We start from the raw sequence: 15,279 nt of genomic DNA, 5'->3' as shown, positions 1-15,279 counted from the left end.
ATTTTTATTTAAAAATAAATAATAAAACATTATAGTGATTATCGTCATAAGTAGTTTATTTAAGGATGTCAACATAAAACATTTACAAAAAATAACGTAAATAGTTAGACTGTAAATATCCTCATTATGTCTCATCCAACGCCATAAACATTGGTTGAATGAAAGAAATTGATTTTTTTTTTTTTTAATTACAAGTTAAAAAAAATCATAATCAAAATAACCTAAAAACATTCACAAAATAAACATTTATATCAAAATGTTGAACGCGCCTACAACCGGAAGAGTTGTGACGCGCCAACTCCGCGCTCACGCCGTCTTTGTCAATAAAGTTGTATTTTGAAGCGAGGAAAGATGGCGGATTACGACCTCACCACGAAAATTGCACATTTTCTCGACCGGCATTTGGTATTTCCTCTTTTGGAATTCCTCTCCGTGAAAGAGGTAACGTGTGTTTGTTATCTTAAAGCCGTAAACGTCATCATATTGTGCAGCAATAGACGTTTATGTGTGATGTTGCGAGGCTGAAGTGCCTTAAGCGGTATCTGTTAGTAGAGATGAACTGATCTCTGGATGCAGTTTTATTATATATTCTTTCATTTTCTGTCTCTCATTCCATTTTGTGGGCTGCAGGGGGTTAATATTAGTCATCTAGCTAAATGACATGTCCTAAAAAGCGATATTGTTTCAGTGTTAGAGTACAGGTGTGAAGCACCTTTTTTTTAATCTTGGCATAAAAACCTGCTCGGCTCATGTTTGGCCTTCGTATGTTTTGAACTCTAAAAGGATTATCCAACCCATGGAGGATTCTAGCATATTGTTTACCTCCATCATCATGAACTGTCATTCTTCAGCTGTCATCCTTGGGGTTATTCTCCACCAGATCTACAATGAGAAGGAACTCCTTCAAGGGAAGCTGGATCTTCTCAGCGACACCAACATGGTGGACTTTGCCATGGATGTTTACAAAAACCTTTACCAGGACAAGGAGATTCCCCACTGTAAGATTTCTCTTATTTTGTATTCATTAGATGGATAGAGTTGCTGTATTAATCCCAGTGGTATTGCAGTAGTTTAACTTGGCACACTCTGTTCTATAAGATTATTTAAAGTAAAACTTGCCTAACAAAGTAGACCAGGGTTGTCATCTTTTCCCTTACTTTCTATTATTTTCCAACAACCCCTCTAACTTGAACTTCTCACCCCTGGCGATGACATTTACACAATCCCAAGGATTAAATCACTAATATCAAAGAAGTAAATGCAAATGTTATAAGGGCGATTGTTTTTTTACCAGTAACACTTTTTCATCATCTTATTGATCGTTGTTTTCAATTTCTGATTTGACTACTTTTCTCATTTACTAGTAGATCAATATCCACCTGTACCTTTTAAAAGAGACCTTCAGTCCTTTCAGATTAGAATACATTTGACAAGTATGAGAGTTTGAGGTGAATATTATCCAATTCCTATTTTAAAATAATTGATTGACATTAATATAGGAATTAAAATTATGGATTGAAGAACAACACGGCAAAATGATGTAATTTTTTTGGTGGTGAGGTCATTCCATCACAATGATTAAAAGCATTGACAGAAATGTATCAATTTTAAAAAAATATGTATTCGGCTTGAAATTTTTTCTTTTTTTTGTGTTACTGTAGTTCTTTTATGGTTTATTGTTTATTAAAGTGTGTACGAAATGAAACAAGTATATTTTGAATTTGATATTTAACATGCAAATATTCACGACATGTTCATTTTTTGTTGCAATCAAACTTCCAGCCACTAGATGGCAGCAGTCATTATTTCCTCTGCAATACGGTGTACATTTTAGGGGGTGGGGGGGAATGATCAGGTCTCAGGAGAAAAAAAATCAGATCTCAGGAAAATAAATAATCGGGTCGGTCTATAAATACTAAATAAAATAATTATTTACCGTCTTCAAGCTCCTTATTCAGGGCTTCATAATCATGGCATGGTAGTTGATTACGACGACGAAACAAGTACTTCCGGTTCCATTCAAGAAATAAAACGTTAATTTCACAATTTTTCCTGAGACCTGACCAACTTTCTCTGAGACCTCACGATGTCCTAAAATGTACACAGTACCTCAGCTAGAGGGACATTGAAATCATGATTGAGGACGAGAGGATACATTCGACTCCAGCAGCTAATGTTTTTTGTTTTAAAAACAAAAAAAATCAGTTAAGACTTCTACAGCTGCCAAGAATCAAATATTGACAATTTTTATATATATTGCAATATATTATTATTATTTTTACGTGATACTTTTTTGTCCGATTAGCTAAGAATGTGTTCTGAGCGTTTCTCACTGACGGTTCTTGTGTCAAGCCTTGAGAGAAAAGAGAGGCACTGTTGTGGCTCAACTAAAGCAGCTCCAGTCGGAAACAGAGCCGATTGTAAAGATGTTTGAAGACCCTGAAACAACTCGGCAGATGCAGTCCACAAGGTCAACTCTTATGTTCTTGATCATTTATGGTTCAATACTTGTGCTAAAATATGGCTGTTCTCTACTTTGTTGTCATCAGAGATGGGAGAATGCTCTTCGACTATTTGTCAGAGAAACACAATGTAAGTTTTGCTTTACAGTTCAACTCTTATCTCCATTTCAAAATATCTTCACTAAATGCTTTATTTTGTAAAATATGTTGTCTTTGTTGGATAGTATTTTTAAAACAAAACTATACTAACTTCCCTCCAGTTTCGTCAAGAATACCTGGACACTCTGTACCGCTACGCTAAGTTCCAGTACGAGTGTGGAAACTACTCCGGTGCTGCTGAATATCTCTACTTTTTCCGTGTGCTGGTAAGAAGTCCGTGAAGAAACACAATGGTGTTGTTGAGCCATTATTGTAACTTCTCTCTTCAGGTGCCATCAACTGACAGGAACGCTCTGAGCTCTCTGTGGGGAAAACTGGCGTCTGAGATCCTGATGCAGAACTGGGACGCATCAATGGAGGATCTGACCCGCCTCAGAGAGACGATCGACAACAATGTGAGTTAAAGTAAGAACCAGAAAGAGGAGAGATGAGAGCAAAAACATTGGTTATAGTCGTTCCGTGAGTTCTTGATACCATGAAGTTAGTTTTTAATTGAAACAAGAGTTCGATGAAAAACTTGTTGCGATTTATCCCCGCCATCATGCTGAAGTGGACTTCCTCCACCCCCGCTCAGACCTGCTGTTGGACCATCTGGTCTCTCTCCATCTCCTGGGCCTCATCGTGCTCATATATTGGGCTCTGCCCAGATCTGTTTGTCAGGCAGCCACAAATCAAAAGTACTCTCATCCACAGTATAAAAATGTTCAGCCCAATCTTTTATCCATGTATTTAAATTATATTTGTAGTTCAAGTGTATGAAAGTATATCAGTGCTTTAAAACATTGAATTAAACATTTCAAATGTCGGAACTTTTTTTCTTTTTTTTTTCAATATTAAATTGTTATTATTTTAATAATTGAGTTCATTAGTTACTATATTGAAAGGTTTCGTTTTTATTGAATAATTCAATGTAATGATCTGTATATTGTAATATATTTAATTTAATTATTTTTAAAATAATTAAATAGAAAATACAAATCTTCAAAATGACTGCTTTTTGGTCAAACTTTTTATTCAAATTCCAATTATTGAAAAACAACATTTTCTGATCATGGTTTTCTCAATTTAACCCTTGTGTTGTCTCTGTGACAAGATGTATGTATGTATTTTTGGAAGCCATGAGAGGTGATCAAACTTGTTGTCACCTTGATCCAGAGATAAGAGTTCAAAAGATGTATATTTTACCTTTATAAATAATTGAATTCAATTATGTAACACAATTTCAACATTTCAAATTATTATAAATTACCTACTTCCATAGTTCTTGTTTAAGGTGCTATTTTCTACAAAAGTGTGAACCGTGTAACATTTGTGAATCTTTTTATTCCAGTCTGTGGGCTCCCCTCTCCAGTCCCTGCAGCAGAGGACCTGGCTCATCCACTGGTCACTCTTTGTCTTCTTCAACCACCCTAAGGGGAGAGACAACATCATCGAGCTCTTCCTCTACCAGCCTCAGTGAGTCTCTACTTACAATGATGTTGATCCCAATTTAATGGATGATGACATTCTGTTTACACCTGTTTAATAATGTGGCATCATGAAATAGAAACTTTCGATTTTAACAACAAATGCATTGATACTGTATTGAAGATGTAGTGTGTATTTTTAAATGGTTAGGTAGGTAGGTAGGTAGAACTCTATTGATCATTGATGAAATTGTTTTTTTTTTCAATTAGCCACAGCAAATATGGCAATTTTTCATAAAAAATAAATAAAAATAAAATAAAATAAAAACAAGGACAAAGAGAAATAAAGAGAAAGAACAAGATGATACAATCCAAGTCTAAAGATAAAGAACATAGATCAAAGAAAAATAACAAAGACAAAGGATACAAAGACTAACATAGAATAGAAGATCCAGATACTTTCACTCCACTCCTGCCCCCGAACTCAGAATTGTACAATTGAATAGCCCGAGGAATTAATGAGTCCCTGAGTCTATTTGTTTTGCACCTGGGTAGGAGCATTCGTGCACTCATTCTGCTTCTCTGCTCACTGATGACAGTGTTCAGAGGATGACTGTCATCATCCATGATGGACAGTAATTTGTTCAATGATCTCCTCTCAGCAACTGTCACCAGTGAGTCCAGCTTCAACCACAGAGCCAGCTTTTCTGATCAATCTGTCCAACCTGTTGACAATGTAAATAAATGTTAAAACGTGTTGCCTTTAACACACTAATCTCTCTTTGAGAATATTTACACAAAAAATAAAAGTTGTAATGCTCTTCATCTTTGTGTCTATTTCCCAGGTACCTGAATGCCATTCAAACCATGTGCCCTCACATCCTGCGTTACCTCACAACCGCAGTGATCACCAACAAAGACGTTCGGAAGCGCAGACAAGTGCTCAAGGACTTGGTGAAAGTAATTCAACAGGTGAGCTTGTTGTCACTGAACGCCGTGTTGGGCTCCTCAAGGATTGATGATTGACGAGTGTCTGGCGTTCCTTACAGGAGTCGTACACGTACAAAGATCCAATAACGGAGTTTGTCGAGTGTCTCTATGTCAACTTCGATTTCGATGGTGCTCAAAAGAAACTGAGAGAGTGCGAGTCGGTAAGTAAAAGATCATTATTTTACACTGACTGAAGCAATGTTATGTATGCGGTTTGAAATACAAATAAATCACTGATGTTCTCAGTTCCAAACTTGTTGAATAGAAGCAGCCTTTGTAAATGTCACTTGCCTTCAAGTTAACCCGCACTTCACTCCACTTGGAGCTTCATTGTCATCTGTATCTACTGGAAATTGGAGCCGTTTGTGCCAATATTCTTTTCAGAAAGGCAGTTTTATGCTTTTAAAGGTTCAAACCACATATTTTTATATATAATTTTATATGAAGGCCTTTGAATATCATCAGTTAATTGGCTTTTACAACTGATCTAAAACTACAGTATCATTAACCGAGCTAGTATGCATCACTTCACTAGACCAAGCTGAGAAAATCTATTGTCACACAGGTTCACCCTCTCATCGTCACACGTGCTCTCCTCCAGAGATCCGAGCATTAATGTTCAGCTTTATCTTCACGTTTAGCTGTGAACTCAATTCAGCCTCCAAAATCCACAACTGGCCTCATTTACTCTTCTTAACTCTTACTTAGTTGAGTTCCAAGCTGGAACAACTGTCAGATTATGGATTTGTCGTCTGTGTTGCAGTTGCAGGGTTGTTTTCAAAAACCCAAAATCCCGTATAGATGTTGTTCCTTTTACTTCTCACCTTGTTGTCAAATGATCGAGCCCATGTTGCAGTGAGACGAGTCAACCTTTGAACATTCTGTGAAAGCAAGTGTGCGGCTTGATCTGTTCTTTACTGAAAGTTTTACTTGGTGCGGACCATTTGCCTTTTGCCCCAGATGGCTGGGATAGAATCCATTCTAGCACAGGGTGAATGAGAAGAAAGTCATTGAAGTTGAAATATAAACTCCGTCAAAAATGGGATTTCTGAAAAAGGGAAGCCAGTAAAATATGTTTACTCAACATTCAACATCAGTGGCTGATCTGTTTTTCTCCGCCAGAGAAACATTCACAGACGTCTCTGGAAGCTTCGCTTTTTAAAGCAGCGGAGACACTAATGTATTCCTGAATTTAAGCTCCTCTTCTTAAGATTCGAGGTGTTCCCGGTGATGGTTATTGTAAATGCTCAGATAGAAATGACACAATTTAATCTCCCGCTAATGCTCCCCCAGTCTCACGGCTCTCAGGAGCTTTAACCGTTTCACACTTGAAACAACTCGGTTCAGTTCTTTGTTCTCTTGAATCCTCCTGATGGTGCAGCTGCCTCCACATTATGTTTGCATGCCTATCTGTAGTGAAGGAAATTTACACTGGATTGTTTTCATCTTAAAAATCAGGAAATGTATTTAATATAATGTGGGCGTTAAACGTTTGAAATGTTAATCTTTCATTACCTAAGTTAAGTTGTATGTAAGAACTGACATTACGTCATCATTTTAGATAAATAAATAGGTAAATTGTTTCTCCCCTTATTCCCCCTAATTAACTTATTTATTTATTTATCGTTACTGTTTCAATATTCACTAGCACTGTGTAAAACTCAGTGTCACCAAAATCATTAAAATGAATGCGAGTACCGTGAAGCTGAAGAAACAGCATTAAAATATAAAGATTATGTTGTAGACCAAGTAAATCACGGAACGGCCTTGAGTTTTTTTTTATGCGTGTTTAATAAAAAGTTAAAAAAAAAAAAAAAAAACTTCACAGCAACACCATTCACTTCTTCCATATATATATTGATCAATAGTGCTGGAAAGATGGTTATCGTCTGATGTTCTGCAGGTTCTGGTGAACGACTTCTTCCTGGTGGCCTGTCTGGAGGACTTCATTGAAAATGCTCGGCTGTTTATTTTCGAGACGTTTTGTCGCATTCACCAGTGCATCAGCATCAGGTCAGTCTGGTGCGGTTTCGATCGGTCGGAGAACTTTCCCAGCGACATGCAGAGCACACCGTGGAACTCGCACTCTCACACATGCTCAATCTCTTCCCAGCATGCTCGCTGACAAGCTCAACATGACTCCAGAGGAGGCGGAGCGATGGATCGTCAACCTGATCCGTAACGCCAGACTGGATGCAAAGATAGACTCCAAACTGGTGAGACTGAATGTTGTTGGTGGAAGGAATTAAACTTATGTACTTGCAATATAGAGTTGAGCTTTCTATGTGTAGGCAGAACGTTTTTGTTTTTTTTCTCTGAATGTAAAAATAATTTGGCCTTTATTAGGCAACAACAATGTTCATTCTTTGTATTTATTGAGAAAACTTTGAACCTGATCTGGAATTTAAAAAAAAAAAAAAGTTTTTGAACATTAGTATATTGAAAGTTTCATTTTAAAAGGCGTGTCCAATGTACCAAACAAGTATGTTGTCTGGAAGAATGTATGAAAAATTGTTGAAGGCACTTTAGTCTTGTTTTTGATTTAGATGTATCCAATTATTCTTTATTTTTCTTCATTTCTAAATCCTTTTGCTGCTCAGAACGTTCTTTGCCGTCACCTTGGCTGGAAAATCGTGGCTCCTGGGTTGAGACTCTTTTATTCGTGCAGGCTTTTCCTTGATTCTCTGAGACTCCTGTGTTTGTCTCGGTGTTGTCTTGACCTTTTTAAGCATATATTTTATTGAGTATTGTTTTAATTGTTTAAGTGCTTGGTCTGGAAAAATGCTCTATAAATATTACTTACTCAGGTGGGAGATCAGGACCTGTTCTGAACTCTCGGTTACCTCTTCTTGTGTAGCACACTCTGGTTCTGTTCCAGTGTCCTACTTTCAAAGATCAACCACCCACTTGGACGTCACTCCTCGTCCTTTAAGTGACAGAGTGACACCCGACATCTTCCCGTCCCTCTCGCTTCACGCTTGCCGGATGTCAAGAACGGCTCTAAAGCCTTGATCCAAATTCAGAAGTTGTCTCATTACTACCAAAAATAAATCTAAGCTTCTGCGTAGTGTTTATTTTTGCTTGCAGTAACTTTTCCGTTGCAAAAGATGTCAGAACAGCAGGTTTATCGTGCGACTAAATGGGACAGAAATAATGATATAAAGTGGGGCATGTTTTCGCTGAGCCATCAGGATAAATCAGTTTATTACACTGGTCTTATTAGTTCTTTGTTATGTGGCTTGTAACACAAGTTTAAATTGAAACTTGAAACTGTTTATTTCAATCTGGTCTACTATTAACACCGGTATACTGTATCTCGGACCCTCCCAATAGTGTAAAGATGATTCATAACTTGTTTATGCTCGTATCTCTGCATTTGTAAGTATCTTATCATGGAACTTTGAGGTTAATATATGAATGAAAAATTAGTCAATATAGCTTCATTATGTTTTGCTTTAAAGTCACGTGCATGTTTTTAATACAGAGTCCACTAGATGGCGCTGTCTGCTCTACAATCTCTGTCTAAACTACACAACCAAACCTGACTATTGGAAGAGAAATTGAGCGTTTGTTAAACACCTAGTTGCTCTCTTTTTCAGGGTCACGTGGTGATGGGAAACAATGCAGTGTCGCCGTACCAGCAGGTCATCGAGAAGACCAAGAGTTTGTCCTTCCGCAGCCAAATGTTGGCCATGAACATCGAGAAGAAGGTCGCTCACAGCAACAGGAACGAGGCGAGTAGATCCTGAAAAACCTGCCGCATGATTGAGGAGTCGTATATAATGATGATGATAATTAACACATAATAACACGTGTCAATCTAGACACACGCATCAAGCTTTAATCTGAGTTTCTTTTCAGATGAATGACTTTTAAAAGTGTTTCCATTTCTCCTTTCAGACTCCAAACTGGGCAGGTCCAGATTCTGGATTCTACTGAAACAAACAAAATATTTATTTAATATATCATGGCTGCTTCTTTTTATAGAGTATATTTCATTCCGATATTGATTTTATGTTGTATTTATTTGAATGTCTCGCTAACTTGTTTTACATTGTCGACTCTGGACTCACCGGGTCCTACTTTAATATCATTCACGTTGTTCTTCTCACCGTTTAATTAAAAAGTGACATGTACTTCTATTGTCAGTCTCTTGTCTGCCCACTAGGTGGTGCTCTTGCTTTACAAGTTGTGGTTGAGTAGATTGTGAGTTCAGACAGACATACTGTATATGCACAACATTTCCTCTAGACGCTCTGGTTTCCTCCCACAGTCTACAAAGATTTTCATTTCTGACTGAATTAAGTTTGTTTATGTGTGTATATTCTACATTTGTGTCCATTTTTTCGTAACTATTATTGACTTTATAGTTGACTTCCCAGCTGGACATGGATTCCTAGTTTTTCACACCAGATGTGATACAGTTGTTGTTCTGACACTAGAATCTTCCGTGGTTTATTCCTCTGAGAGCCGTTGAAGGGGTGTGTGTGACTGTACAAATACAGGAAATGTTTGATGATGCAGATGAGCAGTGACTGTAAACCAGCTTCAGTACACATTTAAGCTGAAGTCTTCCTCCTCGCATTTTTATTTTTAGTACCAGTCGCAAATAGTTTTGGGTAATTTCCGTAGAGTCTCTGCTGCGGAGAGGAATGTCTGTCTAATCCCGAGATAGGAATGAGGTGATTAGAGGCCTGTCGACGGCTTGATTTGTGGATCTCAGGTGAGCTGCAGAAAGGTGAGCCTCATGGTTTTACTACTGATGTTCTTGCCTGGGAGTGACTCCTAAGTTCTGGCCACACCTCCACCCTCTTTTTCCAGGACTCAGTAAAACTGAGCTGACGTGGGCTGAACTTGGAACAGCTGGATTCCATCTGCGGTTCTTCTTCTTCCTGCTGCTGCTGCTGCTGCTGCTGCTGAACAGACCTGACCCACTTCATGAGCGCCGCTCTGACTGACTAGACAGTGAAGACAGCATGGACGCCCTGACACTGTGGGTCATCTCAGACCCGGCTGTGGCTCGGCTCCTCTGGGTCTTCGCTCTGGTTCTGGCCACCTTCCTGGTCTGGCTGCTCTTCTGTTGCTACACATGGAATCGGAACTCCTCATCCTCACTGGAAAGCTACCTGGAAGGTAGGTGGGACCCAGACCACCCCCTGAGGGTGTCTTAGCTTCTGATTGGCCAGCACCAGGAGCGGCTCTTTAAAGGGGGAGGAGCTCTTGGTATTTCTTTTTTTAAACTCGGCTAATTGAGACTCGTTAGTTTTTCCTTTCCGAGGCTGCTGCGTCCACATTTGCCCAATCCTGGCAGACCGGCCCGGCTCATTATGTGGTTGGTTGTTCTGATCCAAGTTTAAATTTGGAGGGACACAAAGACCCATTCATTCTCACAACTGATGCAAAATAAGAACGCCAAACGCTGGTCATAAACACAGAGAAATGAGAAGTAGTTTGCACCAAAGGAGCGTTTTCAACTCACCGAGCACAGAAAAAGTACATTTAAGCGTACTGACCATTTTAAATTAGGAATGCATTTCGATTTTAACTGTTGCAGTGCATTTTGGGACTCCAATGTAGTGGGTCATGTATAACTTTACCGGACTTGGCTCACCTGCCTCCCAGCAGCTACAGTATTGTAAACGTAGATGCATGAAGCCATGTTTGCAGATCTATAGACTTTCTATTATGCCAGTGTAAGTTACGGTACTTCATGACATTATGAACTCGGCCACGTCTGCACCTGTTTATACTTGTTTCTGGCATTAGCGCAACAGTGCTGTCAAAGTAAACTTGAGTTGGGTAAGAAAGAATGTTTATCTGTTGAGACAAACAAATGTTTTCCCTCTTTGTTAGTTTAAGTTAGCGTTTACATCAACCACATAACCAGCGGCGACGTTAGCAGGCAATAATAATAATAATAATGTTCCATCTCTTCTTCTCTTATCAAATTACAAGTTCTGGTTATTGTCATTGTGTTTCCATTAACGGGATCTGTTTCAAGACCATCTTATCTGCCTACTTGGCCCAGTTGTCACATCCCACATCTGATCCCAGAGCCTCATGCCCTGACCCGCCTTCCCCAAGCCACTTCGTCTTATGACCCCAGTGAGAAATGTGTTCGCGATCTTGATAGAAAGGCCTCAAAACTTCTGCGTCAACATTTTTATTTTTAATCACGATGTGTCTACTGAAGCCCAGTGATGCTACTTATCAATAGCAATGTAGCATCAATGGTGTCAGCAACATGAATATAAACAAAACATTTAAAAAGTCATCAAAGACCGCATGTATATTGTTTTATTACCAAAGTATTCATTCGTGAATCTTTCTCAAAGCTTAAACATCTTGATGGATTTCTTATCTTTTATGTTTTTATCCCACACAGTGATGGTGAAGAAACCGAAGGCCAAGTCTGCTTCACATGTAAGTACAATAGTATTATCAAACGCACATTCTTGAAGGGGTTTGAAAACCTCTTTCTGGGCTGCATTTGAGGACAAGAAAACCGTACTCAGTGTTCAGGAATGAAATAGCATCAATATTGTGCTTCACTCTGTGGTGTTTTCATGCGACCCATGATCATGTCAAAAGAAGCTTCTGTTACATTTCAAAACTTTATTTTTACCAATAAAATTGTTTGTATTATTTAACCAGAGATTGTAAAATACATGTTTGTAACAGAGATTTCTTGAGGAATTACTTGTATATTACCTATACTTGTAGTTTACTTCCTATGTATGTTTTCATCCGTATGTTTTAATGTGCACAAAGAAATACCTCAATGCAAACATGGGTAGTAAAACCATTTTAATCTCTTTAAATCAACATATATTTAGTACTTTGCTGCAGTCTCAATTATTCTGAGTACACTTTTTTTAAAACTACTTTTCAATATAAACCATAGTACACTTGAATAAACCATTTTTTTCTTTGGATATGAATTTGGTTCTTCCCTGAATTTGGACTGTGTGTATAAAAGTTAATCTTCTGTTGAGATTGATTAATTGAACAGTACTCGGAAAAGTATTAAGACCAAAAGTTTCATCATACGTGCAGTCATGAAGTCGTCACGCAGCAGGACTTCCTGACGCGTCACATAATTAGTTCCTCGTGACGAAACAATCAGACTTCATGGAGCTCTGTGCCATCCCAGCTACTCGACCACAGATCGGTTCAGTCATGTCGCACTGATGCAGCACTTCAGTCAGCGAGTGAAACACTGAGCTGCCATTGTGCTCATGAGCCGAGCTCTTTGTTAGCGCAGCTCCAAACGTGCCAGCGGAGGTCGGTTTGCTTCAGCGACCAAACAAAAGGGACATTTTGAGTCTTTTCTGAAGTTCCACGGCAGCAACGTCCCGTCACTCAGTCACAGTCGGACTGTAAGCTCAACACAACTCTCAGAAATCAAGTCAAAAGTTTACACACTTCTGATGACTGACAGATACACTGTTTAAACACTCGTCACTCACTCGACTCGGGTATGATACTGTTGTCAGAGCTATCATGTTGCAAAGGTGCAGGATTTGAACGAAGAAATAAAGACATTCAATGGTGTGTTAGAGATTTTGAAGACCAACACACATGAACATGAGAGACACCATCAGAGTTGAGCATCAAACTGGTACAACCATCTGTCAAGTGGGTACATAAACATGTTGGTCATGTGACCAAAACGTCATTCCAGAAGAAGAAAAAGCCAAAAGAAAAGCCGGCGGCTTCAATCCAGAAGGAGGAAGTTGTGGTGACGGAGGCAGTGGTCCCGGTCCAGGAGGCGCCGCTGGGCCAGGCATTGAAGAAGAGGAAGAAACGTCCTCTGAGGGTCCGGATGGAAACGCTGACCACAGGAAACTCCAACAAGGTAAGTCACACTCTGTTCGAGAATTAAAAGTGTGAGGTTAGGAAACAGACTTAAAGCTGCAAACTTAAAGAAGAGACGACGGAGATCAGACTTTGTTCAAAGTCACAACAATTTTACTTGCATAGAGAGTTTAATACAGAACCTTCTCAAAGAATGTCCGACTTCACTCTGAAGTAAGAACCGTTTTGGTTGCATCTTTATACTCCATCGTAAGTTTTTAAATATCTGAGACACAAGTGCAAAATTAAAAACTAGTGAAACACAGACTACAATTAATTAAAGCCGGTCTTAGAGTCAACAATGTTTTGAGAAGTTTCCACACATTTAATTCCCAACTCAGACCAAGAAGCTTTTAAACACAAGCAATGATTGACATGTAAATGCCTGTGGTTGAGCAGATTTAAAGCACACTTACTCAGCATTATTCCATCATTAAGATGGGTGAGGCTGAAGTAGGACGAGTTTTAAATTAAATACTGTACATACTGTTTGTTTTTTTTAAAACAGCTTCCTAGTTGTTTATTGTGATTTAAAGTGTCAAACTCAAGAGAATGAAACTCATCCATCCATCATTCATTGCTTGTCTGAGGTATTCTCAGTTCTTCACCAAGGTGTTCCCAGGCCTATTGGGAGACACATTCTCTTTGTCCCGGGTCTGCCCTGTGGTCTCCTCCCCATTGTGATACTACAGTGTTTATAGATGCTGGGACGAGGGTCGACTTTGAGTCTCTCCCGAATGACTAACCTCCTGAGTCTAGAGTCTAGACCAGGGATGCTCAACGCATTGATCATCCATCCAGTCAGTTGATTGATAAACAGTTCAGCGAGAAATACATTTCCTGAAACTAACCCCAGAATCCAACACGTCCTCACACCAAAAGTTGTAAGAGTGATGATTCTTTGTATTCTTTCAATCTGTATTCTTAAGGAATATGTTGTTTTAAGTTTGTTCCTCTTTGATTTTTGCATTTAATTCTGCTAACATAAGTACATTAGCAACTTTATTGACATTACTCGGTCCAGGACAACGTTGTATTTGAAGGTCCAGCTGACTGAACCAGACCTCTCCTGGTTAGGAAATGAACCAATGAGTCGCGTTCTTTGTCCTTATGGCCGTCCATTAAGTCTTGGTGCTAAAGGAATTCCATGCATCAGGCAGCTGTCAATCAAAACATCTGTTTTTTCCGATTTGGAATCCGATTAAACTAAAGACCCAAATGATTCATTCAGATTCAACATACAGAGGTTGATGGGGAACTTGTCCGTAGGTATGAGTGTTAGATCTGAGATCTTTGTCTTTCATTTTTATAGTGGTTCTTAACCCATGTGTTATCTCAGGGTCAAGTTGACCCGAAGGCCAGAAAACAAATGTGTTCGTGGTATCCCTTGTGTTGTCTCTGGGTCAAGGTAAACAACCTCCTTCACTGCACATGTATTTCTGGATGCCATGGAGGTCATAAAACTCTGGTAAAATGTATTTACCAGGAATTTAATTTATTTACTTAATATAATATAGACACAAATAATTTTTAATAAGAATAATTTGTGTAAGCATAAATGCTAATATTATTATTTTTATCCATTATTATTCCCACCATGACGTTGAATAAAAATAAATACAGATAAAAATTAAAAAAAAAAAAAGATGTAAAAAATCAAACGAGGAAATCTTTCCTCAAATCAGACCTGGGATCAGTTTCACATGCGCACCAAGCCTCGCAGCTGCTGCGCCTCGCTGTCCCGCAGTCAGTGACGGGCTGTGTTCCCCCGGTACCGCCCGGTGCACGAGCAGAGGGAAGGCAGGACCGGTCTGGTCTCTGGAAGCCTGGTTCGACCCGGGTCTGCTCGAGTCTCCATCCCTGCAGCAGGACTCACAGGCGCAGCTGCTGCTGCAGAGGAGGATGAGGGAACTTTAGGACGTCAGATCCGACCGTCGCTGCTCCATGAGCGGGTGTTTGTGGTTCTGGTCCAGGGGAAGACCGAGGGCATCGTTCGGGTCACCGTTCGGGTCACCTGCAGGCGTGAGTAGATGTTGTTTTGGGGGTTCCATCCGCCAAAGGTGTTTTTACCGCATTGCTGACGCTGCAGGTCACGTGGGTTTGGTGTCATTTTTAAACCTACGGTTTTGGTCGGAAAGAGGCGCGAAAAAAGAAAGGATGAGGCGTTTACCTGTTATCTACAGTGGCGTTCTTAGTTGGTCTGAGGACCCCGGGTGGCATGTTAGGACCCCCCCTCACCTACATTATTTATTATTTTCATCGTGGAGGGTAAACTGCTGAAGTTAAAGTACTGAATGAAGGTTCACCTTTGTAATGTTGATCACGTGACCCAAATAACTTGTTTCAATTGAATTGTTATTATGGGTGTGAGTTTATATTCAATTAACTATTGTGTAAAATAAAAC

The 15,279-nt window shown here is 39.2% G+C and overlaps 2 protein-coding genes across 3 annotated transcripts in view; both read left to right on the top strand.

Annotated features, from left to right (window-relative positions):
• Positions 1-321: 321 nt before the first annotated feature.
• Positions 322-9,057, top strand: eif3eb (eukaryotic translation initiation factor 3, subunit E, b). The gene is made up of 13 exons (XM_087785825.1): positions 322-441; positions 881-998; positions 2,353-2,470; positions 2,550-2,592; positions 2,723-2,827; positions 2,891-3,016; positions 3,952-4,076; positions 4,873-4,999; positions 5,077-5,178; positions 6,921-7,030; positions 7,131-7,233; positions 8,617-8,751; positions 8,918-9,057. The coding sequence occupies exons 1-13, from the start codon at positions 352-354 to the stop codon at positions 8,954-8,956; spliced, it is 1,341 nt and encodes a 446-aa protein (XP_087641951.1). The 5' UTR covers positions 322-351; the 3' UTR covers positions 8,957-9,057.
• Positions 9,058-9,978: 921 nt separating this feature from the next.
• The window catches only part of pleca (plectin a), an 81,237-nt gene continuing 75,936 nt past the window's right edge, over positions 9,979-15,279 (top strand). For both annotated transcript variants that reach the window (XM_087787050.1, XM_087787049.1), the window contains exons 1-3: positions 9,979-10,150; positions 11,403-11,440; positions 12,702-12,875. In XM_087787050.1, the coding sequence (XP_087643176.1) occupies positions 9,994-10,150; positions 11,403-11,440; positions 12,702-12,875 (369 nt within the window). In that variant the 5' untranslated portion in view covers positions 9,979-9,993. The remainder of the gene's footprint in view (positions 10,151-11,402; positions 11,441-12,701; positions 12,876-15,279) is intronic.

This window comes from Callionymus lyra, chromosome 3 (genome assembly GCF_982586985.1).
Source record: "Callionymus lyra chromosome 3, fCalLyr1.hap1.1, whole genome shotgun sequence".
Lineage (NCBI taxonomy): Eukaryota > Metazoa > Chordata > Actinopteri > Syngnathiformes > Callionymidae > Callionymus > Callionymus lyra.
The sequence above is the reverse complement of the archived record's forward strand: the minus strand, read 5'-3'. Positions and strand labels throughout refer to the sequence as shown.